Source organism: Kryptolebias marmoratus, linkage group LG21, assembly GCF_001649575.2.
Source record: "Kryptolebias marmoratus isolate JLee-2015 linkage group LG21, ASM164957v2, whole genome shotgun sequence".
In the NCBI taxonomy this organism is placed as follows: domain Eukaryota; kingdom Metazoa; phylum Chordata; class Actinopteri; order Cyprinodontiformes; family Rivulidae; genus Kryptolebias; species Kryptolebias marmoratus.
Window position 1 is genome coordinate 13,970,054 of NC_051450.1, and position 27,384 is coordinate 13,997,437.

The 27,384-nt window shown below is 38.4% G+C and overlaps 2 protein-coding genes across 7 annotated transcripts in view; one reads left to right on the plus strand and one right to left on the minus strand.

Annotated features, from left to right (window-relative positions):
* Positions 1–181: 181 nt before the first annotated feature.
* dync2i1 (dynein 2 intermediate chain 1) lies at positions 182–8,587 on the minus strand. 2 transcript variants are annotated; one of them, XM_017406299.3, is made up of 22 exons: positions 7,330–8,587; positions 7,073–7,126; positions 6,331–6,955; positions 6,193–6,260; positions 5,824–6,096; positions 5,328–5,378; positions 4,850–5,072; positions 4,628–4,730; positions 4,356–4,485; positions 4,153–4,264; positions 3,990–4,084; positions 3,740–3,869; positions 3,410–3,582; positions 2,806–2,968; positions 2,377–2,490; positions 2,213–2,274; positions 1,822–1,873; positions 1,663–1,723; positions 1,294–1,387; positions 1,067–1,198; positions 614–837; positions 182–524 (listed from the first exon to the last, which is right to left on the minus strand). In XM_017406299.3, the coding sequence occupies exons 1-22, from the start codon at positions 7,342–7,344 to the stop codon at positions 353–355; spliced, it is 3,126 nt and encodes a 1,041-aa protein (XP_017261788.1). In that variant the 5' UTR covers positions 7,345–8,587; the 3' UTR covers positions 182–352. The 2 variants fall into 2 exon arrangements, with proteins under 2 accessions (XP_017261788.1, XP_017261785.1); XM_017406296.3 differs by having other exon boundaries at positions 6,193–6,275.
* A 3-nt stretch (positions 8,588–8,590) lies between these two features.
* esyt2b (extended synaptotagmin-like protein 2b) overlaps positions 8,591–27,384 on the plus strand; it is a 38,351-nt gene continuing 19,557 nt past the window's right edge. For 2 of the 5 annotated variants that reach the window (XM_017406795.3, XM_017406796.3), the window contains exons 1-7: positions 8,592–9,202; positions 13,808–13,849; positions 14,326–14,460; positions 14,740–14,816; positions 16,163–16,235; positions 18,224–18,313; positions 22,722–22,777. In XM_017406795.3, coding sequence (XP_017262284.1) covers positions 8,816–9,202; positions 13,808–13,849; positions 14,326–14,460; positions 14,740–14,816; positions 16,163–16,235; positions 18,224–18,313; positions 22,722–22,777 — 860 coding nt within the window. In that variant the 5' untranslated portion in view covers positions 8,592–8,815. Of the gene's footprint in view, positions 9,203–9,482; positions 12,597–13,807; positions 13,850–14,325; positions 14,461–14,739; positions 14,817–16,162; positions 16,236–18,223; positions 18,314–22,721; positions 22,778–27,384 lie in introns of those variants that run through there. The other 3 variants (XM_025003875.2, XM_017406798.3, XM_025003877.2) reach the window with 3 other exon arrangements.

A 27,384-nucleotide genomic window follows, 5' to 3' on the forward strand; every position in this document is an offset into this window, starting at 1 on the left:
TTTTAAACTGACATAAAGAAAATATTTAGTTTATATATCAATAAAAAAATGCATTACCCTTAGTGTATTTAATGTATATATATTTGTAGAGGATCTTTGGTTTTTAATAACATTACCATACTTTCATAACAACAACAGTTTTCTAGCTACATGTGATCCATTTAAGAAAACTAAAACAAACAAAAAATATGACATTTAATTATAACGCAGAGAATATAAAGTGACCGCTACAAAAAAAGATTCATAAGTTGAACTTTTTGCTCTTCCAGAGTTAAAAACTGCAGTAAAACTTGCAGTAACACAAGTGTAAATGATCACCAGTGTAATTTCAGTCATATAGTACACATAGTGTTCAAACGGCTTCAGTCAATAAACTCTCCAGCTTCTCCTCTTCTGCTGAGCTGGCTGCAGTAAAACTTCTTGTGAAATAATGCAGTTCTAGCCTTCCTGACTCGTGTGCCAGGGCTACTCCTGAATATGTGTTTTGTTGTCCCGAGTCTCCGAACACAGACACAGCTGTCACCCTGAAAACACAAACCACACACCTGATATAAGAACACATGGAAATAAAACACTAGACCATCATTCATTAAGTGTGTCTGTCTGGTATTACCTATCGGCACTCATTCTCTCAGTTACCACAGGCTGAGCATCACTTTCCAACAGGTCCCATATGTAGAGGTTTGAAGCAGCATCGAGAACGCAGAACACCGCTGGCCTGGTCTGAGCCCACTGCAGGGAGACCACAGGTTCTCCAGCTGTGGCACTCCTCCACTCTGCCACAGGCTGATCCTGGCTGACTGCATGCAGCCGGATGCTGCCATCTCCACAGCCCACCTAGAGTAAAAAACAGAGACAAATCCGTTATAGTACACAGGAAAAGGAGATTTTACAATGGACTGCAAAAATTAGGATCAGTCTCATGTATGCAACTTGATCAGTTAATTATGCTCTCTACATTTCAGTTTTTAAATGAGCAACTAAAAGAGTTATTGATCGATGTGTGGGAGTTTAAAGATTCCTATTTCTCAAAATACATGTCATTTAAAAAAATAACCCCTCTTACCAAGAACAAGTGTGGTCTAAAGGGAGAAAAGCTGATTGAGCTGATGTCAACGGGTCGCTCTTCCACCTCCTGAAACCTGTAAGACTTTGGTGGAGCCTTCAGACCGTGACTTGTTCCGTGACTGACCAGACCCTAGGCAGAAATGGTATGAATACTGAAAATTAAACAGGGCCGGCATTTTCTAAATATTTGAGGACATTTATGGAAAAATCCATGATTAGACTCACCAAATTGGTGCCAATAAAGAAATGATTGGAGTCTGTTGGGAGGAATTTTAAGAGCAGTGTCTGCATCTGTCCTGTTTTTGATGCATCTCTTGTTCTAAAAGTTAGACAGAGCAAGACAAACACAGAAAAATGTAACAAGCTGAGATCAGAAGTTAAATACTTCCTTGATTACTTGGAACTTGATACTAAATCACAATTCTTTGTAGAGTACATGAGCGGAAAAATGTTCCCATCAAAAGCTGAGGTGTTACAAACAGGATCGGATGACCACAGAGGAGCAGCTGTGCCTCCCTGGGCAGACTGTGGGGTATTTTGAGCCCAGTGATCGACAGCAACAGATGACCATCACAAGATGTTTATCAATCTAACCTGTCAGCAGTGAGGAGGGAGGAGCTGTGAAGCAGTTTTACTTTGCCCCCAGGTCGGAGACCTGCAAGTGGGAAAAACGAGAAGCAGACTGAAGGCCGCAGCACGTAAGGAAAACGTTTGTAGAAAAACAGAGAGGCCTTTAAAACGTGACCTTGTTACCTAGATCTGTAGGAGAGCCGGCCTCGTTTCCTTTAGGCAGTTCCAACACCACCTAAAGAACACAAAGAAGAAAACATAAAAGCCCTTCAAAACTGGACAGATAAAAGCCTTAATAATGTTAAATAGGTCAAGATATTAATGTACCGGTAAGTTAAAAAACAACATTGAATACCTTTGGAGCTCTGTTTTGTGTCTTGTTTATGTGACCTACATTTCTTTAAAAGTTGATAAACAGACTATAATAGACCTCGTTTCTTAAAAAGCTGGGACAAGGAGTTTAATTTCTGGGGGGAAAAATCAGCTTAATATAAAAAAAAACAAAAAAAAAACTCAACACACACCTCAGAAACTGAAAACTTCTGGTGAATAAAATTTTTGTTGCTTAACCTACCCAGAAGTTTAACACCCCGCTTTCATCCAGAGAGGCCAGCTGGAACGATAATCCTGATGACTCTGTATTATAAAAACATTTAATCAAATATGAACTCTTCTGTGAATGTCATAAAAGGGACATTCAGCACATGATGTTCAACCAGTGAGTTAAGAACTTTATACCTTCCTCGGATGCTAAAAATGGGACCTCTGAACTCAGCCCTCGTGCTACAGTGGAGGAGACGACTTCTACAGAGGTCACAGATGAGAAATGACCCGAGCCGGCCATCACTGCGTCTGTGTTGACAGAATGACAAAAGAGAGGACGTCACCACTCGCTGTATTTGCACTACTGATGTACAAGAAAAACAACCTTTGACTTTAAAGCGAGTTGAAGAGCAGAGGAAGCGCTGGATCAGTATGTACAGGTACATATTGTACATTGCTTGCTAATACTCATTTTTGGGGCGGTCTGGAGTGTAAAAAGTAATATAAGGCATTTAATTTTTCAAGAAAAATGGGTAAACGAATTTTTTAGGAATGACTGTTTTCTGAATAAAATGAGAAGAACAACAGGAGTGTTTAGGATGGAGCTAAGTGAAAAAAACACACCAGTGGAGAAGGTAGGCTGTCTGAAGGTCCACTCTTCCTCCCCAATTTTTAAGCTGTAATGGTTACTGGTTTGTTCCCTCAGGTCCCACAGCACCACAGAACCAACAGATGTGCCTGCAAACACCAGAGTGGACTTTCCAGGACTGAAACAGCAACACTGCACCTAGAAAAACAAAACAAAACAATACAAGGATTTAGTGTTTTAAACATTAAAACAGTTTCACTGTGATTTGCTCTTCGACAAGTCCACAAATGATATCAGTGGATTTTCTGCAACTTCGTATTCATATTATTTTGGTTCAGCATATTGTAAGAGGTTATCTTCTTTAAAGAGGGCAAGGAAAGCAATCATTGCTTTCTTCAATGTGTTTAACTTGTTCAGGCTCCTTTGGCAAAATAATAAAACAAAACTGATAACAAAAAGTGTTTCTAGGGTAAAACATAAGACATTATACAATATGATATGATATACTTTACTGTTCCTTTGATGAAATCTACTGTATTTTGGACTCAGTCCTGCCCAGTAGCTGCCTTCACAAAAGAAAAACGTAAATAAAAATCGTCCAACTTTGCTGTAACTGAAAACAGATCCTGGAAATGTTACCTCTGATTCATAAAGGAGTATCTTCTGAGGTCTGGACGGTTCCCAGATGTTCCAGATACAGATGATGGTGCTGCTGTCAAGCCGAACGGCGCTCGCTTTGGCTGTGGGCAAATGCACTGACAGCATGGTGTGTTTCTGGACCTGAGAGAAGTGCACCAGGCTGATTTGTCGACCTGCAATTGACAATCCAACAGTGGACATCCCAGGAGAGAAACTGTCAGTTATGTGAACAATGAGACATTACATTTTCAATCACTTCTGTGACCCTCAACAAAACAACTACAAAAATACCAAAGTAACAATGAAGTCATCACGATAAAAAATGTGTACCTAAAAGAAAAGGCAATTTAGTGTTGAGCTGTAAACTTCCATCGCTGAACGAAAGCGATTCTTTTTGGTTCTTCAGGTTTCTTAAAGATTTTCTCTCTGCTTGATCCTCCTCTAGCAGCACCAGTATGACCTTGATTTGTCAAAAAAAGATGACAAAAGTCACAACTAACAACTGAGAAAAGGTTATTTTGGGGAAAGTCAGAGATCAACAAGTAGTGTGAGCAAAAGCCTAAAATGACCCATTTAAAACCTGTGAGGCCGAGTGCAGAAATGATGTCAGATGCTGTGAATCAAAGTTGAGTTCACTTCTGGTCTTGTCTCGTGCTTCCTGAGAGAGGTTTGGATCTGCCAAGACAAGATCATTAGACCTAATATGTACACTTTGCATTGATCAGAGAGTTATCTTTTCTTACCCCCACAGGCTCCAATGTGCTCTGGGGGATGCTGTGTCCACTTTTCACACACTTCAATTTCCTCTGACTGAATGTCTTGGTCCACATTATCCTCGTTACACTGAACATAAGCCTGGAAGGAAAGACATTTCTACATGTAAGCATGCGGTTTCTTGTTTAGGAGTTTTTGCTCAGGCGTGCGTTTAAAAAGCAAAACAACAGACCTGTTTAGTGTTTGCATTTCCAAAGTTTCTGATGTACATTTCATATTCACTGACAGGTGGTAAATCCAAGAGGGGGAAAGTCATGGAGAAATCCAGATCAATTAACCGAAGCAGTTCTGTACTTCGCTTCCTGAGATCACAGAAAATAACCATTGGAAAACATCCAGTGACATATACTGTCATACTAATTATTAGTAATAAAAAAGTGAAAACTTGCATTCAGTCTCACTGCAATTATATTATGATGATATTTTGCTTGCAAGTTAACATACTTCTGCTTTGTGGCAACTTTCTTGCTGACTTCACGCTGCTTCGCAGCCACAAAGTTCATAAATTTTCCATGCTTGGAGACTTTAATCTGATTCTTTTCAGAGTCTGGAAATAGATCAGTTAAAATGTGTTATTTCTCCTATAATTCTGCGCAGCAAAATGCAGACTAACTTCTGTCTGCCACACATCAACGTATATCTTATATAAATGTGAAGAGACTGCACCTTTGGGCTGTTTGAGCCCATCTTCCTCCTTTCTGCTCATACTTTGTCTGGACTGAGTCGTTACAGCCCTCTCATTCTCTTCAGCCATGGCTCTCTGAATCGACTCAATCTCCTTGCTCTGTTGTGCTGTGAGTTTCTCCTTGTCATCCTCCACAACTGAGTCCTTCTCATTCTCACCTTCATCTGCACTCGCATCCACCTCGTCAAAATCGTCTTCATAATCCTTTAACAAGAGAAATCTTTTGCATCACTTGCCACATGCAGTCATGCAGTCCTAATGCCAATAAATAGGTAAGCAAGCAATATGAGCAAAAAGATCACATTTTCACACCCGAATACTCACCAGTTTCTTAGAATGTAAATTGATAAAAGCATGCAAAAGCAAACAAGTAATTATTAAAAATAAATTTACTGATAAAATAAGAGCCTTAATAACAACAGAATTACTTATTGTGTTACGTTGCTGCATCAAGTTTACCTCAAAATCATCTTCATATTCTTGTTCAGCCAAGTCTTCATCATTATTGCCCTAAAAATGCAAATAAATACATTACACAGGAGAAACAATGCATAAATGTTAGTAATTTTATACAGACTCTTATGATGCTGCGACACTTTGGTGATGCTGAAGCTGAAACTAGAAAAAAAGAAATTGTGTGCACAGCACTGTAAGCATTAGAGAAAGCATGGATGAACGGTGAAAAAGAGAGACAGACATAATATTGTCTTGTCTATAATCTGTCAGTTCTAAAGTGCAAGAGACATAAAATTTCAAAATGAAAAATGTTTCCAATTATTTTCTCCTAATATGGTAATCTTAAAGGCTCTTCTGCATCCCCTTAGTATTTCACATTTGATGTTCAATGATTAAAAACATTTTCAGCATCCAAATCTGTTTGAAAGTGACATGTAGAAGATTTTTTTGGGACTGTAATGAGCCTGTTTTCAAAAATATATACAGTAGACTCACTAACCTCTGTCTTTTCCTCCTTCTTCTCATGTCTGGGACTTTCGTCAGATGACAGCTTTTTAGAGCTGGTTCTTTCTTGGTGAATTTTTTCTAGTCCTTCCTCCTCCCTGTGCTTTCTCTCTTTGTATCTTCTATCCACATCTTCTTCCTCTTTTTTCCATCTCTCTTTGTTTTTGTCCCTTACTGCCCTTTCACCATGGGAATACCTGACATTTTCATCAGGTAGTTTCAACTCCTGATGCTTCCTGGGGTCACTTTCATGCCTTTGCTTCTCATCCTGAATGGCAGAAAAAACCCACATAAGAGCAAATATCAGTGAATTTTTCCTAAAAATGCTGTTCGGTTTATAATAAACATTGCTGCAGATGCTTACATGATGTCCTCTGTCTTTATGTCTCCTTTCTCTTTCCTCTCTGTGCCGTCTATGCTCTTCTTTATATTCTGAAATCAGAAAGTCTGTCATCAAATGGGTACGCTAATCCTGTGAATATGCACATTTAAGTGTACAGACCTCTTTCTTCTTTCTGCTCTGAGTGATTTCTGTCTCCATGTCTTTGTTGACTGTCTTTCTCCTTTCGCTTGTCCTCATAGTCATCTCTGTGTCGCCGATCCCTGTGCTCTTTGTGCTGGTTTTCTGTCTCATCTCTTCTTTCTTTCCCCCTTTCCTCATGCCGTCTTCTCTCGCTCCTGTGGTTTCGGTCCCGTTCTTCTCTCCTTTTATCCCTGTCCTCATCAGTGTGCTTCTCTCTGTCCCTTATCCTCTCTTTCTCTTTGTGTTTATCTCTATGCCTCTCCCTATCACGTGTTTCTTCTCTATCGGGTCTTTTATCCCTGTTTTCCCTATCATCGGCTTGTCTCCTCCTCTCTCTGTCTCTGTCATCTCTTCTGTCCCGGTGCTTGTCACCTCTCCTATCTTGTGAGCTCTCTTTCCCTCGGTCTTTGGAGGAGTGTGCAGCATATCTGTCTCTGTTGTCTCCATCTTTTCTTTCTCTCGTGCTCTCTCTTTCTCTGAGTTTGTCTCGGTCTTGTCTGGACTCTTCTGGATCTCTGTGACGTCTCTCTGTGGATTCCCCGCCTCGGTGCTTTCTTTCATTATCATCTTTCTTTCTCATATGGCCACCATCATAGACGTTTTCCTGGAAGATATTTAAAACGAAATCATTCATATTGTAAGGCAGCCCTTATATGTACTGATATAACTCTAGCTCCAGTTGTGTTTAATTATTTATTTTTTATAACTCCCAAACACTTACTCTGATGTGTCTTCTCAGGTCTGCAGTTCTCCATGTGTCTTCCTTAGTTATTTTCTAAAATAATAATAATAAAAAAACATATTTGCCGTGTTAACGTGATAAATTCAGCGGTCCTTTTAGTTCAAACAAATCAATAATAATATCGAACACAAAACTCAAATAAGCAACAAGAAAACATTCGTAGCCCGATAAAACGTTTACCCACAAATTTCAAAGCTTTGGCACACTAACAGTCAAAACAAACACGAACCACTTACCTTTTCACTGTGCATCTTCTCGTCGGTGTTTGCCTTTTTAAAGCATTTCAATCGCCGAAATTCGTCTGTTTTTGTAATGACGACGCCATATTGGTATATGCGTACCGCGCATGCGCACTCTGCTGAAACTAAAGAGATCGCTTCACATCGGCTTGGCAACAGGCTCTCTAACCGACAGCAGAGCAATCGATTGCATCAACAGCCAGTTGCCATGGCAGCGGAAAAAGACATTATTTTCGGTATTTTTGACACACCATTTTATTTATTGGGCATTTGCTCTACTTTATGCATTTTATTGTATACTTGTTTTATTTACTTGTGCTTCAGAGTTATTTAGCTGCTCACTGAAGCCTAAATAAAATAGTTTTGAGCGACTTCTCTGTGCTCCTCTTAAGGTCGGAGGAGAAAATAAAACAAAAACGATCTCTCAAACATGCAAAGCTCAAAAGGAGATACAAATCAATACGAGTTTTGTGCATTCATGCGTAAATCCAAATGCTTTGCATTATTTCATCTTTATTTTAATGTCTATGATGTTTGGTCTTGCTTGAATAGTTCTGTGACTCCATTTAAACATGTTGACATTTGGTTGTCTGTAGGTTAATTTCTATAAATTTGTTATTTTGTGTCTATATTGGATTTTTTAAGTTCCCTCTTTGTTATGTGTTAACTTTGTTCCATTGTGTGTAAAAAATATTTTAAAATCTAATATTAATATTTTGCATTTGATTGCATTTAGAGAAGTGAACAGACCCTGATATAAAGTAGATAAAGTACGTCACAAATAGTCAGGACTGAACCATCTATCTACAACAAAATAAACAAGTAATTAACACATTCTAGTCACAGAAATTAGATGGTTTGTAGACTATTAGTTTATCAGTCTCAGGAAGTCATTTATGTCAGATGACAGAATAATAACATTAATCAAAACAACAATTACATCTAGCCTCAATTATTTTCAACAAATTGTTCACGGGTGTGTCATTAACCTTTACTTATAAGACCAGATATAAGCCATATGAGCCAGTAAATAATGTAATCCCTCTGAAGTACGGTTTTTATTAATCTAATTATATTTTAGAGCAGCTATCTTGCCTCTTGACCTACTTTTATAGTAAGAAAAAGTTCTGATATGTTAGTTTCAGTTACCACCAGTGAACACCAGATGGCGCTGGTTCTTCGTTTAACCAATAATAGCGCAATTGATCCTTACGCTTTCTTGGAAGTGATCATTCCTGCCCTGTGTAGGCAGAGTGACAAGAGCTGTGGGCTTTATGGGCATGCTTTCTCGAGCTATCCGTTTAGAAATATAACAAAGCCGATGCCAGCGAGGCCTCGGAGGGTGATGGGAGGGAGCGCAGGTGAGCCGACGTGAGAGCAGGCTGCCCATAGGAAGCGCGTCGCACATGGGAACTCTATCGCTCCATCTAATCCGCGTCTCGACAGTTTGAGGACAGTCTCCGAGGTCGGCAGGAAAAGGGACATGTCAGGAGACAGCATGCCAGCCGTACGAGGAGCCCGCTCGAACAACGCGAGCCCCGCTTCGCCCAAGGAGAACGGACACGGCGCTCAGCCCAACTTTCCCCATCCCTCAGCGGGGAGCGCAGCTGGCGACGCGTGCCCAACCAGCGAGCTGACCCAAACCTGGGTCCACTTTGTGAAGACGTTCGTGCTCATCTTCCCCATTTATGTCCTGGGCTACTTCGAGTTCAGCTTCAGCTGGCTGCTGATTGGACTTTTTATCTTCTTCTGCTGGAGGAGAAACACGGGAGGGAAGCACAACCGGCTGAGCCGAGCTCTGGCTTTCTTTAACCAAGAGGAGGAGAGGGGTGCCAAGCAGGGTCTTACAACCTCTGATTTGCCACCATGGGTAAGACCTCGAGAAATATTCCCCAGAAAAACGCACCCCGGCTGAGCTGCCTTTCTCGCGTGCTATTCTTGTCATCAACATTTTCGAGTTTCCAGGAAAATAAACAATCATCTGACCAGATCAGGCGTGGCAGGATTGAGCTGTAAAGCTGCGACGAGGCAGCTGTCCCCCTCAAAACAGTGACATGATCCGTCCCTGTCTAAATACAGACGGGTACAATGGTAAACCAGACACCACTCTGGGAGGAAAACATGCCCTCAGGGTCTCTTGTTATTTTAGGATCCAGAGCGACTATCTCTGCTGCAGAAACTCAGCCTATTTATGCAACACTTTATCTCAGTAAAAGTGTCAATAGAAGCAGAAGAGAGCCTGAAATCTCATCACAGATCCACAGCAGCATCCCCATGAGGTAGCAGTGATAACTGACATCTAAAATCAGTTTATAACACAATAATATATGAGATTTTATTTATATATATTTTACCAAACCTTTTAATGGTTAAGCATCAAATGGAAACATGTGGAAATAGTGCTATTAAAATCACATTTCTCCTTAAAATAAACAACAAATATGTACACAGTAGGCTTAAAAAGATTATAAATGTTTTTCATTGCCTGTTCTGGCCAAATAGAGATAAATTAGAAAATTATCTTAGAAAAACACCACAGCTTTAGCTTGGTTAAGCTTTAGAAACAACATTGATTCCATAATAGGATATTTTTGAGTTCAATCTAATTTTAATTACATTGCAAATACTCCGACCCAGTCAAGGCTTTCCTTGTAATACCAACCCCAGACTCACTGCAAGTTCTTTCTGATGCATCCTTATATTATGAGAACAGTTAAAAGCCCATTTTTGCCGACATGTGCCTGGCGGTGCACTGATGGCGTTAAAATGGGGGCAGGAGGAGGTGAAGGGGTCAGATGGAGTGAAAGCCTCCCGCTTTTTGGCAATAAAGCTCTTCTGTCTTTAAAAGCTGGGCTCTAGTGAGCAGAGTGCTCTATTTTGGTCAAACCTGTTGCAGCTGTGCATCAGAAGGAGCGCTGAAACAACACATTTCACTTCGCTCCAAACAGACAGACTGAGCACAAATCAAGGCATGCGTTAAAATGATTTTCATACTCTAAAACTTGGCTAGTGGCTGATTCTCCAAGGAGAAGTAAGTCTTAACAGTTTTTGCTGCTTTCATTAATGTAGTGCCCCTATTCTCAGACATCATTTGCTAAAGTGCATTCTTTTGTATTCTAGTTTATGGCCTCAGCTCTTTTTGTTCACATTAATCCAGTGGCTGTCTGGTGCAGAAGTAAAATACTGTGACCATAAAAGTGTCTGCAAAGCTTCTTATACAATGCCTTGTTTCTAAGGCTGCTGCAAAAGAACAGAGGTAGTGAAATGTTTGTCAAAAGTGCCAATTTATCGTACATAACATCATAGATGGGTGACCACCCAGGAATTAGAACAACAACATGGATTAGACTGTAGTACCCTGCAACAGTGTCACCAGCTTCTTGCTGGACGAGAGCAGAGAACTGCTCTGGTCACCAACTGGAGGTGACAGTGAAAGTGAAAAACTCGTTAAATTGTTGCAAGTCTCAGATTAGAAATTATGCGTCATCGCAGTGCTTGATTTGCTTGATTTTAATCAGAACAATAAAACCCCTGAGCTTCATCATTAATAAGAAGTCAGATTAGGAGTTTAACAACATGAGCTCATTAGTCATTTAATCCTTCTGCTGTTTGCTTTATTATCCCGGGTTGTGCTGGTTGACCAGAACTACATATAAACAGGGTTTTAAACTCTGTTTATAAATATCATTAGGTCTATTAATTTCAGTAGCTAGCATTTAGAGATTCTACCTGAACCCTTTTGTGTTTAACTCTCGTTTGCAGGAGTGTTTTGCAGTTGGCGTTGTGACTGTTGTTTAAAACAGTCGTTAGAAACTAAACTTAGGATATTAAGATATCTTTTTTGTAAGAATTACAAGATAAACCCTGCATTCTCTGTAGAACAACTGTCTCCCTGCACTGTGGTCCTCTGCAGAAATACATAATACAGCCAAGGGAGGATATGTGAAGAGATGTTTAATGTGATGTAATGACATGGTTTTGTGTTGGCTTAATGGTTGGGGTAAAAACATATTGGCTCTTTGCCGTTTTCTAATGGAACCAGTTAAGAACTGGCTTTTGTTCCAGGGCCGGTTTAGCACTGGAACCACTTTAGTGAAAGAACCCCAAGAGGCAACACAGAGCGAAGTAATTAAATCCCCGTGAACAAAGTGCCACGGTTATTGTAACTTAGTGGCTGCACTGTTGTAACTTCTGTTAGTCCGATGCAGCTCCATTTATAACATTTTCCAGGAACCTAATAATCGAGTCGATTTTCAGCCTGAGCACATTTATTGTTTCCATACATTTAGGAATATGTAATAGTATGATGATGTTTGTGGAGATAGAAAATATACAGAGGGAATACTGATTAAAGAAATGCAGGCATGTGGAAGACGGAAAGTGGCATCAGAGTGAATTTTTTTAAAAAAGGAACCAGCCCAGACCAAGTCATTTAGAAAGTAAACACAAACAAAGCATCAAATATCTTCTGAAGTAACTGAACTCAGAGTTAGTCACAGAAAACACAACATCTATTGCAAATCAAAACAAACCCATCATGGATCTGGGTCAGACTCCGGCTCTGAACTTGAACTGAAACGGCCACATTCAAAAAGGGATATTTGTGTCTTTCGCTTTTGTTTTGACTCTGCTAGCAAATGTTGCACTTTTCTTCCTGTTACTTTGCATTTCTTTTAGTCTTTGGCTATTTGTGAGTCTTTGCTTTTATTCCGGCTCCTCCTTTTAAATCAGTTTGTGTGTCTTATTGTGGTTGCTTTGCATTTCTCTGTGGCCATTTTGCATCTAGGAGTGGTTCAGCCTCGGCATGCATCCATGTTTAGTTGGGCTGGGGTTTTTATCAATGATCGCAACCGATTGTCTTTTATTTGTGATCAAATTTCATCTTCATTAAAACAGGAGGCTCAAACAAAGAGAAAATTGAAGGCACACAGACACGGGCAAAAACATAATCTTCAACCTTGTTAACCCTCTTTGATAGAATTGAGATAAGTGTTAATCACACTTTCCAGAGACAAAACTCAAAGTCTTTTAGATATGACATCACTTCAACGATGACAGCCCAAACCGAAACAATTTGTATTATCAGTTACGTGAGCCAATAGTCATGAAGTCTTCTATCAAGTAAATTATCATCACCTCACTTGTATTTTCAGAATGCTTGGCAGTGTTTCTTCTTCTTATATTAAACTACAGGCCTGGAACTTTCTGTTCCCCATCATCCTCCTCCTGTCGCCGGTCCATCAACACTTTGACACAAATGCTGCGTAAGCATCTTTGCTGCCCGATGATGTGCTGTTCCTTGTAACTTTTGCTTTGCATGCTTTAATCTCCTCCACAGTTCCTGGCATTTGGATCTTGTCATCACTTTCTGTTGATATTCAGTAATAAACTCCTTAAACTCAGCGACTGAGACAAAGTGTTTTTACATCTGCCATTCAATAAAGCAGTGTGCGTATCGCTACACTTTGTTGCATTGACTTTATTTCAGGTGTTTACTTTATGTGAAGTCGATGCCTGATTTACTTTGGTCGTCCGAGATGATTAGTCAAACTTCAGTTGAGAATAAAAGCACGAGTATGTTGCGAAGGTCTGTAAATGCAACACTAGTTCAGGACAGAAACACCACAAATCACATTTGTTTTCATGTTCAGTATCATTTCAAAAGCAAGCCTTAGAGTCTGTGAGTTCTTTAGTTGGAAGTGATTTCAACTGTCTTGTCTAAACAAATATTCATCTACATAAAAAATGCAGCAGATAGACATTTTGCCATCTCCTCATTACATTATTCTTGCAATGATGCTGCATTTCAATCTAAAATCCATCTCAAAGGTATTTTTTTTAGTTTGTTTTCAGCCTAAAAGATTTTTAGCAGATGTTGCTACAGAATTTGAACTAGTCAGAACAATTTTAAACAACTAATATTGAACAGCGTGTAAATTAGAGGTAGCTCCATTGTTGGCAGTATTAGGTTTTTGTCAAAGGTCGTAAGAGTTACAAACCCAAAAAGTCTTTTGTCCTGATCTGACAAAAGCACGTTGTTTGAGTTAAGATTGGTTATATTTAGTCACACATTTGCATAATGGTGGTACATTAGCATAAATGGCCCACTTTAAACAAAACATCGAGCCACTTTCTTGCTTTTTACCACTTTTGACCAATTAGCTGATCGATTAAGGCAGACTGGACCTTTTTTAGAGTGTGAGGAGTATGAATCATTTTTGATAGAACTGGTAATAGATACTTATTCACATTTCTACATTTTATTAATGTTGAAACATGTAAAGTTCATTCTAAGTTAGCATTAAACTGGTTTTGGAAAGCTGGGTTTTGATTTTGTGTATTAAATGTAATGAACATGTTTTGTACAGCCCACAGATGTATCCTGACTTGTTCAAGGAAGCATTATAGGTCCCCTATGATGTTAGCAGATTTACTGATTTACTCTGAGATAACCGTTCTGTTGTTTTCATTACAGGTCCATTTCCCAGATGTGGAGCGAGTGGAGTGGATAAACAAGGTATGAGAAAAATGTCTAGCAGTTTTTCTTTTCAATTTATTTGCTTCAACGACTCCCTCTTGTTTTTTTAAGAAGGCTTGGGCATAAGGGGTGTCGGTCACCCCACTGTCTCGTCTCCTGTTGCCACACTGCAGCACATTTGACTTTAACATGCAGCCTTGTGTCTGCAGCAGTGTGAATCCCCATGGCAACAACCAGTGTGTGCATTTAGAGTCATTCATGAGCAGATATTAAACTGGAGGACAAGAGATTTGGCAGTGGATAAAAATTGCACGTTGATGAGAATGAGTCTGACACCACTTTTCCTAAAATAGGACGACATTTTAAATATTTTAAACTGATACACCTGCATGAGGGCAACCAAAAAGGAAGAAGCAGTTGATATAAAAGCTGCATCTTCTTTTAAAAATAACTGTAAAATTCACAACAAAACATCGGTATGTACTGCCCTTTTACTTTTCTGTGTGCTCCTGCAGACGGTGAGGCAGATGTGGCCGTACATCTGCCAGTTTGTGGAGAAATTGTTCCGTGAGGTGATCGAGCCGGCGGTGAAGGAGTCCCACGCCCACCTCAGCACCTTCTGCTTCAGCAGGATTGATATCGGGAATAAAGTGAGCATCGTCTTGTAGCACTGCCGCACTGACAGGGCGGCTCATGTGTTGTCTCAGTTGTTACGAAACAGACCAGCATAAGCAGGTGCCGCGCGACAGCTGGCTCGGGGTGCAGCCTGAACGTGAACACGCACCACATGGAGGCCGCTGACACTCGCTCTACTTTCACAAATAGTTTCCATGGAGTGGGCCGAGGAAGAGATTGACCTTGCACCAACTGTGTGGGTGTTGATGGGGGGTATTGTTATAGTGTTAATGGTTCCTTCTGTTATTTTGTAGCCCCTCAGGATCAATGGGGTCAAGGTTTATACAGAAAACGTGGACAGGAGACAGATTATCATGGACCTACAGATCAGGTGAGTCAGCAACATTATTTCACTCCTGTGGCTTCATTCATTTTTTTTTGCCTCCTAAATACTTTTTCTTGATTATTACAGCAGGACGTGGTGGATTTTATAGCAAACATTCATGGAGTGACTAAGATCAGCTGATGTATCTGTTTACAGTGCAGCTAAACCAACTCACATGGGTTTCATACAAAGCTCTGTAAATACATGACCTTTTTCCATTCTGCCGCAAAAAAGTCCTCATCCCTAATGAGACATTTCAGATTTCAGTCCAGTACAGGAGAGGCAGATGTTGCCAAAACACATATTCAGTAAAGGCCAGTGTCTTGTGGTTTAAATTGTTTGTTCTTAAGCACAACTGCACTATGTTTCATGATATTTGACTTTAAGGTTTTTGCACACATCTTGCTGACAAATGAACAAAAATTATATTAAACTTTCATCTTGGGAAAAAAAGTAATTAATAATAAATGTAAGCTAGTTATTGTTTTTTTTTTTTTTTTTAAAATTCTCCATATTTTTGGGATCAAAATCATGTTTAATATCTTAAATGGGACAGTAACTTAAAATCACCGAAAAACAACAGAGCAAGGCAAAGTTTTAAACACGTTATTAAGTTAATAAAAATGAAAATAATGTTATGTGCAATCTAATGCAATATTACAATATCTTGCGCTTGGAATATGTGTTGTAAATTACTCTCAGCTACTACCACACCAAATTTTAGTTTCATATCAATAAAATTGATTTAGGTAAAGCCATTCTTTTCTCTTTGTTTAGCACTTTGCGACGTTGCTGTCTGTGAAATGTGCTATACAAATAAAGCTTACTTACTTACTTACTTACTTAAGGTTAATCAGTTGTAGATGACTTTCTGAGCATTTCATTGAAATTTGTTCAGTAGTTCATGAAATATTTTGCCAACAAATAGAAGGAGCTGATTCCAGAACTTAGTGGCAAAGTTTTAAAATCACATCACATGCATTCACTTAGCGCTGGGAGATTAGTCTCAGCTACTACCACACCAAATTTTAGCTCAATATGTGTAAAATTGACTGTGTTATAGGGATTTTTGTGTATTCTACAATTTATTAGCTGTGGCGTTCATCTTAAATTGGATTGACTCCAAAAGTTAATCAGTTATAGATGTCAAACCTGTGATTACTGGGTTGACATTAAGAGTTTCATTAAATCTGTGCACTTGTTTATGAGACATTTTGCTAATGGTACAGACAAACGACACACATGCAGACATGGTCAAAAAGCATAATCATCAAAATGGATTATTAAAAAGTGATTAGAGTGACATTATTATTAAAAGGATCTAGTCCTGACAGTCATTTCTTGTCTCGCAGCTTTGTTGGAAACACTGAGATCGATGTGGACATCAAACGCTACTACTGCAAAGCTGGCATCAAAAGCATCCAGGTGAGGAAATTCCTTTTGATTTGATTTATTTCACATCTCCAGTGAAGCACTTTTATTTAGTTTTTGCAGTGGGTGTCAGAATAGAACCTTGAGGCAGAGAATATAAATCAAAGCTATGACTTGACACTCTAATTTGTGAGGCTTTTCTAGGACTGGATGAAAAGCCAATTTTCTGTTTTGGACAGCATACAGTTATAGCTAAATGAGAAGGTATTTGAACAACAACTTTGTTCTTTCCAGTGGTATAATCTTTCTGTAAAGTGAATTCATTAAATTTCATATTATAGAGCGAGTTCAGTCATGCAAATAAATTCATGAACTCATAATATTGAAGTGTGAAATAGAGGAGGAATGATCTTTTGACTGCATTCTGGTAAAAGTGAAGGCATATAATAATGAATTAGACAACAGGCTTGGCAAAAAAAATCGTAATACATTTGTAAACAAACAGCTCTTTTTAGGGTTCACAGGCAGGCATGTTGGGATTTGTCCAACCTAACTTTCTCTCTGTAATCTAATTCATTATCATTTTTGTCACCTGAATTATAAGCAGTTGGCTTACTGAAGGACAACAAAAGCTGAAGTTTGATTTCAGTTTCATTTTGAAGGCTACATATTTGCTCCAGTTTTTCCACTTTTGCCCTGATGCCTCTGAAACAATCAAAGAAGAAATATCTCACTAAAATGACCTTGATTCCTTTATTCTTGTGACTCAGTTTATTTATTTATTTATTTTCAGTTTATTTTGCGACACTGCAGTACAACATTCCTAAAATAATGTACAAATCTTAATAGAAACAAAGAGGGAACATCATATTACATAGAAGAAAGCTCATTAAAATATCGACATAATTTCCTACGTTTCTGTGGAGTGATTTAAACTCAAAACAATCAAACTATAATCCTGTTCTCTGCTTTTGTGCGTGCTGTTCTCGTCCTTGGCTTTATGTGTGTTGGAGTAGAGAAACATCACACCAAAGGTGCATTCCTCCTCAGAGAGCTGTTAGGTTTCCTCCAGGGAAACATTTGTTGCTCACTGTCCCCATTACCTAACTCAGGCAGACCTACAAAGAGATTGCCTTTTTTTTGTTGGAGTTCAACAGCCTGCCTTCATTTTTTAAGGCAGTTTTGTCAATACTGTCACAAATCCAATTAATTTGGCTAAACAATAGAAATAGACTTTGGCCATAGAAAAACCACATCAGACAAACTCTACATAATAGAAACTATTTTCTTATGTCTATCCAATAACCTGAAATTAAAATTGGCAGGTCAGAGCTTTACAAAAATTGAAAGACTGGCCTAGAAAACTGTGATTAGTGTATCTTTACTAATCATATATTTGTGTCATTTATGTTTTAAAAGCTTCTTTTACATAAAAGATGTTTACATACCTATGCTTGCATCTTTGACATTCAGGCTTATAAACTGACCGTGAACAGCAACAAATGTTATTTTTATAGTGTTTAATTTCAGGAAATAACCACTTTGGTTGAACTTTGCCCAAACCCAAAAATTAAATGGAGAATTTATGTGATGGCATCTTTGGTGAAGCTCTCCATGTAAACACTACAAAACTTTACTGATGAACTGTAAGAACTTTATTTAAATTACCTTGTATTGGATACAATTTTCTAATACTAATCCTCAATCCTCAAAAATAAATCTTCATAACAAATATGTATGCGCTAGAATTCAAACTTCCTTTGTTCCTTTCAGTGAATCCCAGCACCTGTTTGGGGTCCACATGACACAACCACGACACTCCAAATACTATAATCCTTGTAATTTTTATGAAACGACACAGAGAAGGTGGAGGATGACAGTGGCAGGTGTGAAGCTGGACACTGATCGAGTTTCCAACCTGTCATGTGTTCCGGCTCCACCGCCGAAGAATGTCAAGGGCCAGCAGTGTGTGTGTGTGTGTGAATGCTTCCAAGCTGTCCGTGTCTGCCTGTATCAGCGTTGTTCATCTTGTGTTTCCATAGATCCACGGCGTGTTGAGGCTGGTGATGGAGCCGTTGCTAGGGGACGTGCCTCTCGTTGGAGCTCTGTCTCTGTTTTTCCTCAAGAAGCCAGTAAGTGCAGATCAGAGTATGACAGTAAATAGTTCATTAATAAATCAACAACTGCACTTACAATAACATAATAAATTCAATTTGATAAGGGTAGAATCTGGTGAACTGTCTGTTGAAATACAAAAGCAGCACCTGAACAGGTGCCACCAAATCTTTCAGTTTTAAACTAGTCATGACTGCCTCCATTATCCTGCTGTTCAGAGTCATGTTTTTATACCCCATGTCAGGGCATTTTATGTTACCAGTTTCTCCTTGTCCTCTACTAATCTTTTACAAGCAGAATTTAAGTCTCTAATTGATCATTTCACAACCAACTTGCAGCTAAATTACTTTGTGTTGTGGCTCTTAATTTTTACATTTTATTTCCTGTTGAAATGACTAATTTAGATCTTTTAAAATAGGGTTCTGTGGAGCGGTTATAGATAACTAATATCTTACCTGTTGCAGACAGCAATTTAAACAACCTCAGTTTGGAGAAATAGAGAAGGTCCAGCTAATAGCTATGCACCTTTACATCACTGTCAGTTTCTCATTACATCATTATGGGATTTTTATGAGAGTAATATTATAATATCCCTGCTGGAAGTGCCTCAGGTTGCATCTAAGGTGCTACAGCGAGATGCTGCTGCCATTCGTGGTTGCATATAATCACAGGATTCTATGTAAAGAGGGCATGTATTGCAAAGTTCCTGGCAGTGCAACAATTACCGTAGTAAATTAGCACTTGCACTAACCGCTTTGACATTTTTGTTATTGGAGTTGCTTCAAGAGGACAGCAATCCACTTCGGTCTTTGCCCTTCTTAGGCTAGCCATTAGCTCATTATTTCTGTCAAAATTAAAAAGGACTTCTTCAGACTTAGACTCAAAGAGCTGTCTACAATAGGTAAGATATTACTTGTTTGCAGCCTTTGAACTCCTCACCAATAGATCTGAACTACTGCTTTCATTCCTGTTAATATTCTTTAGTTCCACATACTGTAAACTACTGTTTGTATTTTTAAAGCTTAATTGGTCACCTGACACAATTTGTGTTCCCATTGCCTGTATTTTCCTGTGCTCGTTCCGTTAATCCTCCCTTCTTTCTGCAGAGCCACTGCTGCAATGCTTAAAATTGTTTGACCGATTTATTGCGAATGCTAGGACTCAGTGGAGCTATAGCCATGCTTTAAATAGCTGCAGATCAAGTCAGACCTACTTTGGCAGATTTCACTTCCCTTGGCTCGGGGCTAAAGCTCAAGTGGTAACATCACTTTGCTTATAGGAGGCTAAAAGAAAAAAAAGGCTTCAGGCAGAAAATTAAAATGCAATCTCACATGTAAACAAACCACTAAACCTTCTTACAGATTCTAGTTGAATAACATAACATTGACTTAAAAAAGCCTGCAAATCTAGTTTTGTGTCGGTATAAAAACATCAATCACCAGAACTCAAAATAACACTTTGTCTTTCTTTCTGTGTGCCATACAAGGCTGGACACTGACTGTTAAATCAACTGGAGACATTTCCAGACCATAAGAGGTCTCAGCCACGTCCGGATTGTTTGTGATCACACTAAATGTGACTCAGTGCAGTGTAAATAAAAAGGTTGCAGCACATTCTGCAGTGAGGACTCCAAAGAGCTTTCTAATGTTGCATCTCTGATGAACAAACAGTTTATTTAATGGATGGTGAAGCAGATCACCGCAGTCGAGCTTTCATTGTGACTGAATGTATTACAAACACAATTGTTATATCACCAGTTTTGCTTTTTTATAATTCAATGTCTTGATCAAATTAATTAGTATTCAGGCTTTAGGTGTTCAAAATAGTATCATGTGTTGTTTATAAAAAGAGCAGTTTGAGATTTTGAGAACAAAACATATTTTTAATATGATCATTTATTGAGGTTTAATAGCTAATCTAGTGTTTTTTTCACATTGCTATACCATTTTTGAGAAGTTGTTTTATTAGCTTAAAAAAATAGTATTTGGTCACCCATTACCATTGCCTGTACAGAGACTTTTGATGGCTGATAAGGTACCTAATATTGATAACTATTTCACAGAACATCCCTTCAAACATGACCACTCTATCCCTTTAACCTGTTTTTGACTCCACCAATGCTTCATGGAGAATTTAATCTTTACTTCTTCAATTTTAACTTTCAAAAAAAAGGTATTCACATCATTAAATGAATGTAATCATTAACAATTGACCAACTGGCAAATGATTGAAACTAGTTGAAAGACACAAGACATTTTCACACCTTGTGTTTACATCTTTAAAATCCAGGAAGATGTGAAATTAGCATTCTGACAAAGCTAACTGAGCTTCACATTGAGCTACACTAATATCTAAAAACAGATATGTGCACATAATTATGTAGCATGTAGTGGGAACTAAAGACATTCAAATCTGTGTTTATAGTTTATCTTATTCACCTGAATTCAAACAATGAGTAGCAGGAAACAGAGAATTTTGGCCTGATTTGATGTCTTCTTAAAATCCGTTTGTTAAACTGACTGTTGTCCCCCGAGTCATATTCTTTAAGATGGACCACACGCTTCTCAGAGTGGTATCGATTTTAATTCTCTGCTAAACAAGCGTATCCTGTAGGATGTCAGAATGTTTCCTAAATTTGCTGATTTCTCTTTAAGTTTAAGTAGCCTGACAGCACTGGTGTGAGGGGAATAGATATTAGAAATCTTCACACTGGATCAAATCTCCAAAACTGCAGTTGTCAGGTTTAGATTTTGTTTTTCCATCAGATTAATCAAGTCACTTTCCAACTTGTTTATATTAAAATACCTTTTCAATACCTAAACAGCTAAAGTCTTTTGTTTACACCATAACCGCCCCCTTATTATTCACAGTCCTGCAGTCCCCTTCCCTGCAGCGCTCGGTGTGTTTGCTGCAGTATAAGAAGCAGGTTAGGCTGAGAAAAAGGGTGAGCAAGCCTCATTAAGAACGCTCAGCTCCTTGAGCTCAGAGGCAGAAACAGATCAAAGCCCACAGAGAGAGGCTGATTCTGTCTTCATCCACAGACTCATCTTGTACTCGTCACTCCTTTCTTTGATTTCTTTCCAATCGTGTCTCCTTTTCAGATTTGACCTGCTAGATTTCGAGGCTCAGAAAATATTAAGTAAAATAACTTTGCACTCTGGAAAAAGCACAAAGTCCCTCACCTCATTATCCTGAAAACTAATGAGAGCCAGAGCGGCTTGTGTGACTTTTATGAATATTTCAGTAAGCAGGTGTTTTGTATTCATGTCTGTTCAGGGGTCCATGTTTTCAATTTACTTGTTAGGAATCATAAACTGTGGCTACAATTGCATGCAATATTTGTCTTAAACAAATAGGAGCTGCAGGGAAGAAAGAAAATTCAGACTTTATTTTGTTTTATGTCAGATTCTTTAACATGCACTTCTTGATATACAACATTAGCTTTCCTCTTGAATTATTCTTCCATTTCGTTTGTCAAAGTCTGGACCTTAAGCAGAAAATAGAAGAATCCCCCAAAATTGACTGCTGCATCCAATCCTAAACTTGAATTTTTCTATCATTCACTTCAGAACTTTCACAGAGTTTATCTAAAGCCACACTTGGCAATGTGCTTTGAGTCGTTGCCATTTTGAATTTTACTAATAGGCTCTAGCCTAACAGCCTGATCCTGTTGTCAAAGGTTTTTAATCATCTTTATTTCTACCCTTACTTGCCTATCAGTGTGTTTAAAACAGACTGTTAAATGCTCAGATTTCCATCCATTTTCTTTACCTGCTTCTCCATTCCGGGTTGCTGGGAGCTGGTGTCTGTCTCCAGCAGTCACTGTGCGAGAGGCGGGGGACACCCTGGACAGGTCGCAGGTGCATCACATAGAGACAAACAACCACTGACCACTGCGGCTGAAACATAACCCGTAGAAAAAATAAAATCTAATGATACAGCAAACTCTAAATGCAAAGTGTCCATGATTACACGAAACAGATCACAAGAATGTATCTGAAAATACACCCAAAAAAAATTACACAAAAACCTTAAGATTATGACAGCACTGAGAAACAGATGAATTTAAGTTGAGTCATTGATTGAATGCACAAAAGACCGAAACCTCTTTGTGAATGCTGTAAGCCTGAAAAAAATGAGTCTTAATAGATGAGAAAAGGAAGTTTTTTTGGAACAAAACAGTAGAAACTAATCCCTGAACTTTTGATGTATCAGTTTTCTGCCACTCCAGAGGAACGTTTTCTCTGCTGTCATTAATCAGACTGGTTTGTTGGCCAGAAATCATAAAACCAAGGTATAAATGTAGTTTGGGGACAGAAAACAATAACATAAAGTGTTTGGATCCAGTTATGTTTATTCACACTCTCTGTTCTTTCAATGTTATTCATGGGTATGTTCTTGTTTTTTTTTTTCTTTTTCGTTTAGCTTCTAGACATAAACTGGAGTGGCCTCACTAATATACTGGATATTCCTGGACTCAGGTAAGTCAGTTCAAACTTGCTTTTCTTGTTTGTCAAGAAAATGAAAACTCTCAGAAGTGTTAGATGTTCTCAGTGTTTAGTTCTAGAAACTCAGGCACATTTCCTTTTGTGCACGGCTGCAGTGTGAACAGCATATGACCCTGAAACCACCTGTATGTGCAGAAGAAGACATGACTTCACATGTACCAATCATGTTGATAGAAGTAAATACTTATTCTACACACATTAGCAGAGCCAACTAAATTATTACCTGACATACTGGTTTTGTACAGTTTTGAGATTTGATCTCGCTGCCTTCCGCCTACTTTAATTCAGAATTGAACGCAACAAACTGAAAGTAGAAACAAACTCAAGTATCAGTCCCATCATGCTAGTATCTGACATTAATGTTAGTATTATATGTTGGTGAAGATTCTCAGGCATCTAGGACATGACAAATAATTAAAAAAAACAAAGCAACTGGACTTCTATTTTGAAGCTGAAGACGTGCGAAGCTTTAAAGTGTATGATGTTGATATTGATAATATCAATACTTGGATCAATCTGTATACAGCTACTTTAATGACATTAATGTTGGATGAAATGTGATATGATCGTTCAGACTGAGATCACTTTGAAAAACATCAAATATGTATTCGATTTGGTACCACATGTAAAAGTGACCTGGTTTGGATTTTAAAAAATTGGATTTGTCACTTTCAGAAAGATCAGATTCAGGTTGCATATGGGCAATACACTTTTCCCTGCAGCGTGAATGTAGCTCATCTTTACAGAAGAAAACTAGAAAATTATTTTGTGGATACCTGTCTGTGTTTTTAAGCAAATGATCTAACTGAGTTAAAACAGGTCAGATCATAAAATGTATTTTTTTGTGAACCATTTCCTCATTCTCTCTCTTATTAGTGTGTCTTTTTCTCTTGGATTGTTATGTGACAGAGCCTAAATGGCAACTGATTAAGACTTGCTATCATCCTTACACAACTGTTTGCTTCCACGTTGAGTAGTTTCATCTATTATTTACAGCCTAAAGAAAGTGACACATTCATGAATACTGCATGTAGTTTTCTGTGATAACAGCTGCTTGTTACATATCATGGTCATGTGGACACAGACCTGTTGGCACTAGTAGTGGGCTTCTTTCATCTGGCTTTTCTTTTCACTGCTCAGTGGGGGTGAAATGAACCCGTTCAGCTCTTGTCCTGTGGGTGTTGTTGGTTCGGATGGTCGGGGGCGGTGGGGAGCTGGTTGCAGCAAAAGAATCTGCAGTGGCAGAAGCCCAGATGGTGAAACGGTAGTCACAGTGACATAGTTCCTCAGATGTAAAAACAAGAAACAGGATCAACTGCCTGCTTGGTGGCTCATGAAACCTTATTGTGTAATAAAGGTTTATTGACATGAGATTTTTTGTAGAGACAGTCAAACTGAGATTTTATCAGTTCAGTAATGTTTTGATCAGTCTGAGCAGGGTGAAATAAGGTTACCATGACGACATGGTCACAGTTGCACCATTAACATGCTGATGTTTGTCTAATCTTTGCAATATAGAATCATAAATTGGTTACTCTGAACCAAATACAAAAGGCACATACAGAATAACATGATTGTTTTAGGTTGTAAAGGACAGAATGTTTTATGTGGTCATACCTAGTTCCGATTATTACATCAGCAGATAGTTTGTGCGCTGCCATTTTTAAGCCTAAAATTCAACATTTAACAACGATCTGTTTGGATCTTTTGCATCCTGAAATGATGTGCAAAGAATGAATATGAGCAAGAAATCTAGTGTATAATAGAGATAAGTTTGCATTCCTATTTTGGGTTAATTTTATTGATTTTTGTACTACATCAGACTTCTGAAGCATTTTGGGAAACATGGATGATTGTGTTTTTATTATAAAACACTCTGACTTTGTTTAAGTTGATGATGGCAAAAATGAGTATAACACAACCGTCATGCTTGGATCTTATCGTGAATGTCAATCTTTTATTTGGCCTTTCTCAGGAATATCATCTGAAAGAAAACAAAGTGTGAACGGTGGACAAATTATAAGGGTTTCCAACATGTACTATCAACTGTCACGTAATTAAATTCTTTGCAGTTTTTTTTCTCACCACTTAAGTCTACATGACAAATGAGCCAAGCTATTTTATCATTCAAACTGCATTGGTGTCATCAATAAAATCCTTTTTTCGTTAATATGAGTTAATATTTTCTACCACTGAAAGCAAAGCACGAATGCCTGGGTTTTATATGACTATTATTGCAAAAGTGCAAGAATGGCCCTTGAAAACCTAGGAAATTGGCTTGAAATTTTGTGCTGGATTAAATTTCATCTAATGAATAGCTGATTGCATTTCTTCAGTAGGAATCCATTCAAACCTTTATCTCTAAGCTTCACGTTTAGACACTCACTGCACTGCTATTGAAGAAGACATTAAAACGCCTCCTGTGAGGTTGTGAATATCCGTAGAAACCTAATGTGGGTGCCAATGAATTCTGCCAACATGGGGATTTTTTTACTGCAAAAGTGAAAACATTTGCCTCCTAATTGTGCTAAAGGACACATTTGGGGGCCACTAGTGTCAGTAGGATTCATCTTGTGTGTGTGTACAATGAATTCTCACACAAATAGTTATAGATTTTTTGGCAATCTGAGTGCTGCAGAGAAAGCCAGATGGATGGCTGACTCAGTAGCACGCTAAAACACTCACTACAGTATACCATACTGTAAATTATTGGGCAAGTGTGTGTCTATACAGTCAGCAGAGTTATACTAACATAAATAAACACTGACATACACACACCTAATGGGACATGGGTGTTCTAGCGTTCATGTCAGGAGAGCAGCTAAAAAAATTGCCCCTGGATCACAAGAATCAGCAGGAATGCAGCAGAAATCCAACCAGCATATGGGCATTTCACCTCTGTGACAAGAAAATTTGAATTATATTGCCTTTTTACTACAGGAGAGCCTGACAACCTGATGTAGGTTGATCAAAGCGGTGTTCCATCCTGGAAAAAAAAGACACAGGCATTTTAATTCTTTTTTTAGTCTTTTGATTAGTTATTCTAGGACAGCCTAAGAAATCCCGGGGATTTTTGTGACCCATAAGAAGTGAATGACTGTATTAAATATCAAAGACACAATAACAAAGTCACAAATCCCCTCCTTTTTTTTACTGATTCAAAACCCACTTGACTTTATATGGGATGTACTTACACAAAGGTCCAGTGAAGTGTTTTTTCTTGAGGTGTCTTTTTGTATATGTACAGACACGATTGGCTCAGTAATTAGTCCTCCTTACTTTTTTGTAATTTTATCTTTTGGCTGTCTAATATGCCATGAGAAATAGATAACTGATCTTTGTATTTACTGTAGCTTCTGTGCTGAGAGGGGTACATTTAGTCAGAGAAATAAGTTGGCTTTTAGCCTGTGTTTGCTTGTGTGAGTTAGTGTCAAGTGTGCTGTTGACTTGTTCTTAATTCAGTGGGTGTTGAAGCACAGATGTAAACTTTAAAAGACTACGAGGAATGTACTTTAGGCAACATGTAACAAAGAGAAAAGATGTCTAGTCTTAATGAAAATATTGAGAATTATCTCAAACCTTTCAGTTATAGCAAAACAAGCAGGCCTTGACATTAATGCAATAGTTCAGATAATTTGAAACAGGGTTTTGTAGAAAAGTTTAAGCAATTAAAGTTTGCCTGTTGTAGATATCTGGCCTCAGTTTGGAGAAACAGAGTTTAATTCTCACTTGACATATGAGATAATGGCCAGTCTGAGTGAAGCTGAGAGCAAAGAGGATTGCTGCTGCCTTAAAACAACTCCAATCACAGCTGCCTTAAAACAACTCCAATCACACTAACTTCTTGACAGTTCATGCAAAATGTTGCTTTTTAAAACCTTTACATTGCTGTCAGTTTTGTGACACAGTTATTTGCAGAGAACTCTATGGTTATTTGCAAGTGCAAATTGCAGCAGCTAGCTAAGCCACATCTGGTGCAGCTTGGGGCACTTCCAGCAGCAATTTCAAAATATTGGGATGGCTGTGGCTCTGTAGTTCGAGCAGTCGTCCTCCAGTGAGAATTGGAGTCGATTCCTGGCAGCAGTCAGATGTCAAAGTGTCCCTGGACAAGACACTGAACCCCTTTTTTGCCTCTAATGTACCCCATCGGTGTATGAATGCAATTTAATGCACTGATTAGTCTATATAGAAAGATTTATTCAAATTAGCTTTGTAGAGATGCAGTAGAGTGCTGTGGATGGGTAACTGAGGGCAGATTGTGTTGTAAAGCACTTTGAGTAGCCTGGTTGGCTAGAAAGACGCCATATAAGTACAGTCCATTTACCATTTATTTCTGCAGTGCAATCCGAAACTCATGGGGGCGTGAAAGCTTATAAAATAACGTTTACATGATCAGCAATGAAATTTGGAATTGAAGTCATTTAAGGGCAACAGCAATCTACTTGCCCCCACTCACTTTAAGCTTTTTCCAGCCTCTTGCTTTAAGAGCACTAGCAAGTAAAATACATTTACTGTATTAGTTTTACTTCCTCGGTTCAAAACTTACTTATCTGAAGTATAAAAAAAGGATAAAACAAAAG

Bases quoted from the DNA above. Each gene is read 5' to 3' on its own strand.
- dync2i1 (XM_017406296.3), bottom strand. The intron at 2,275-2,376 runs GTATAAAGTTCT...TTTATAATACAG, and splicing joins ATTTTTAGCATCCGAGGAAG to AGTCATCAGGATTATCGTTC. The intron at 838-1,066 runs GTAAGAGGGGTT...TTTTTACTCTAG, and splicing joins TTAGACCACACTTGTTCTTG to GTGGGCTGTGGAGATGGCAG.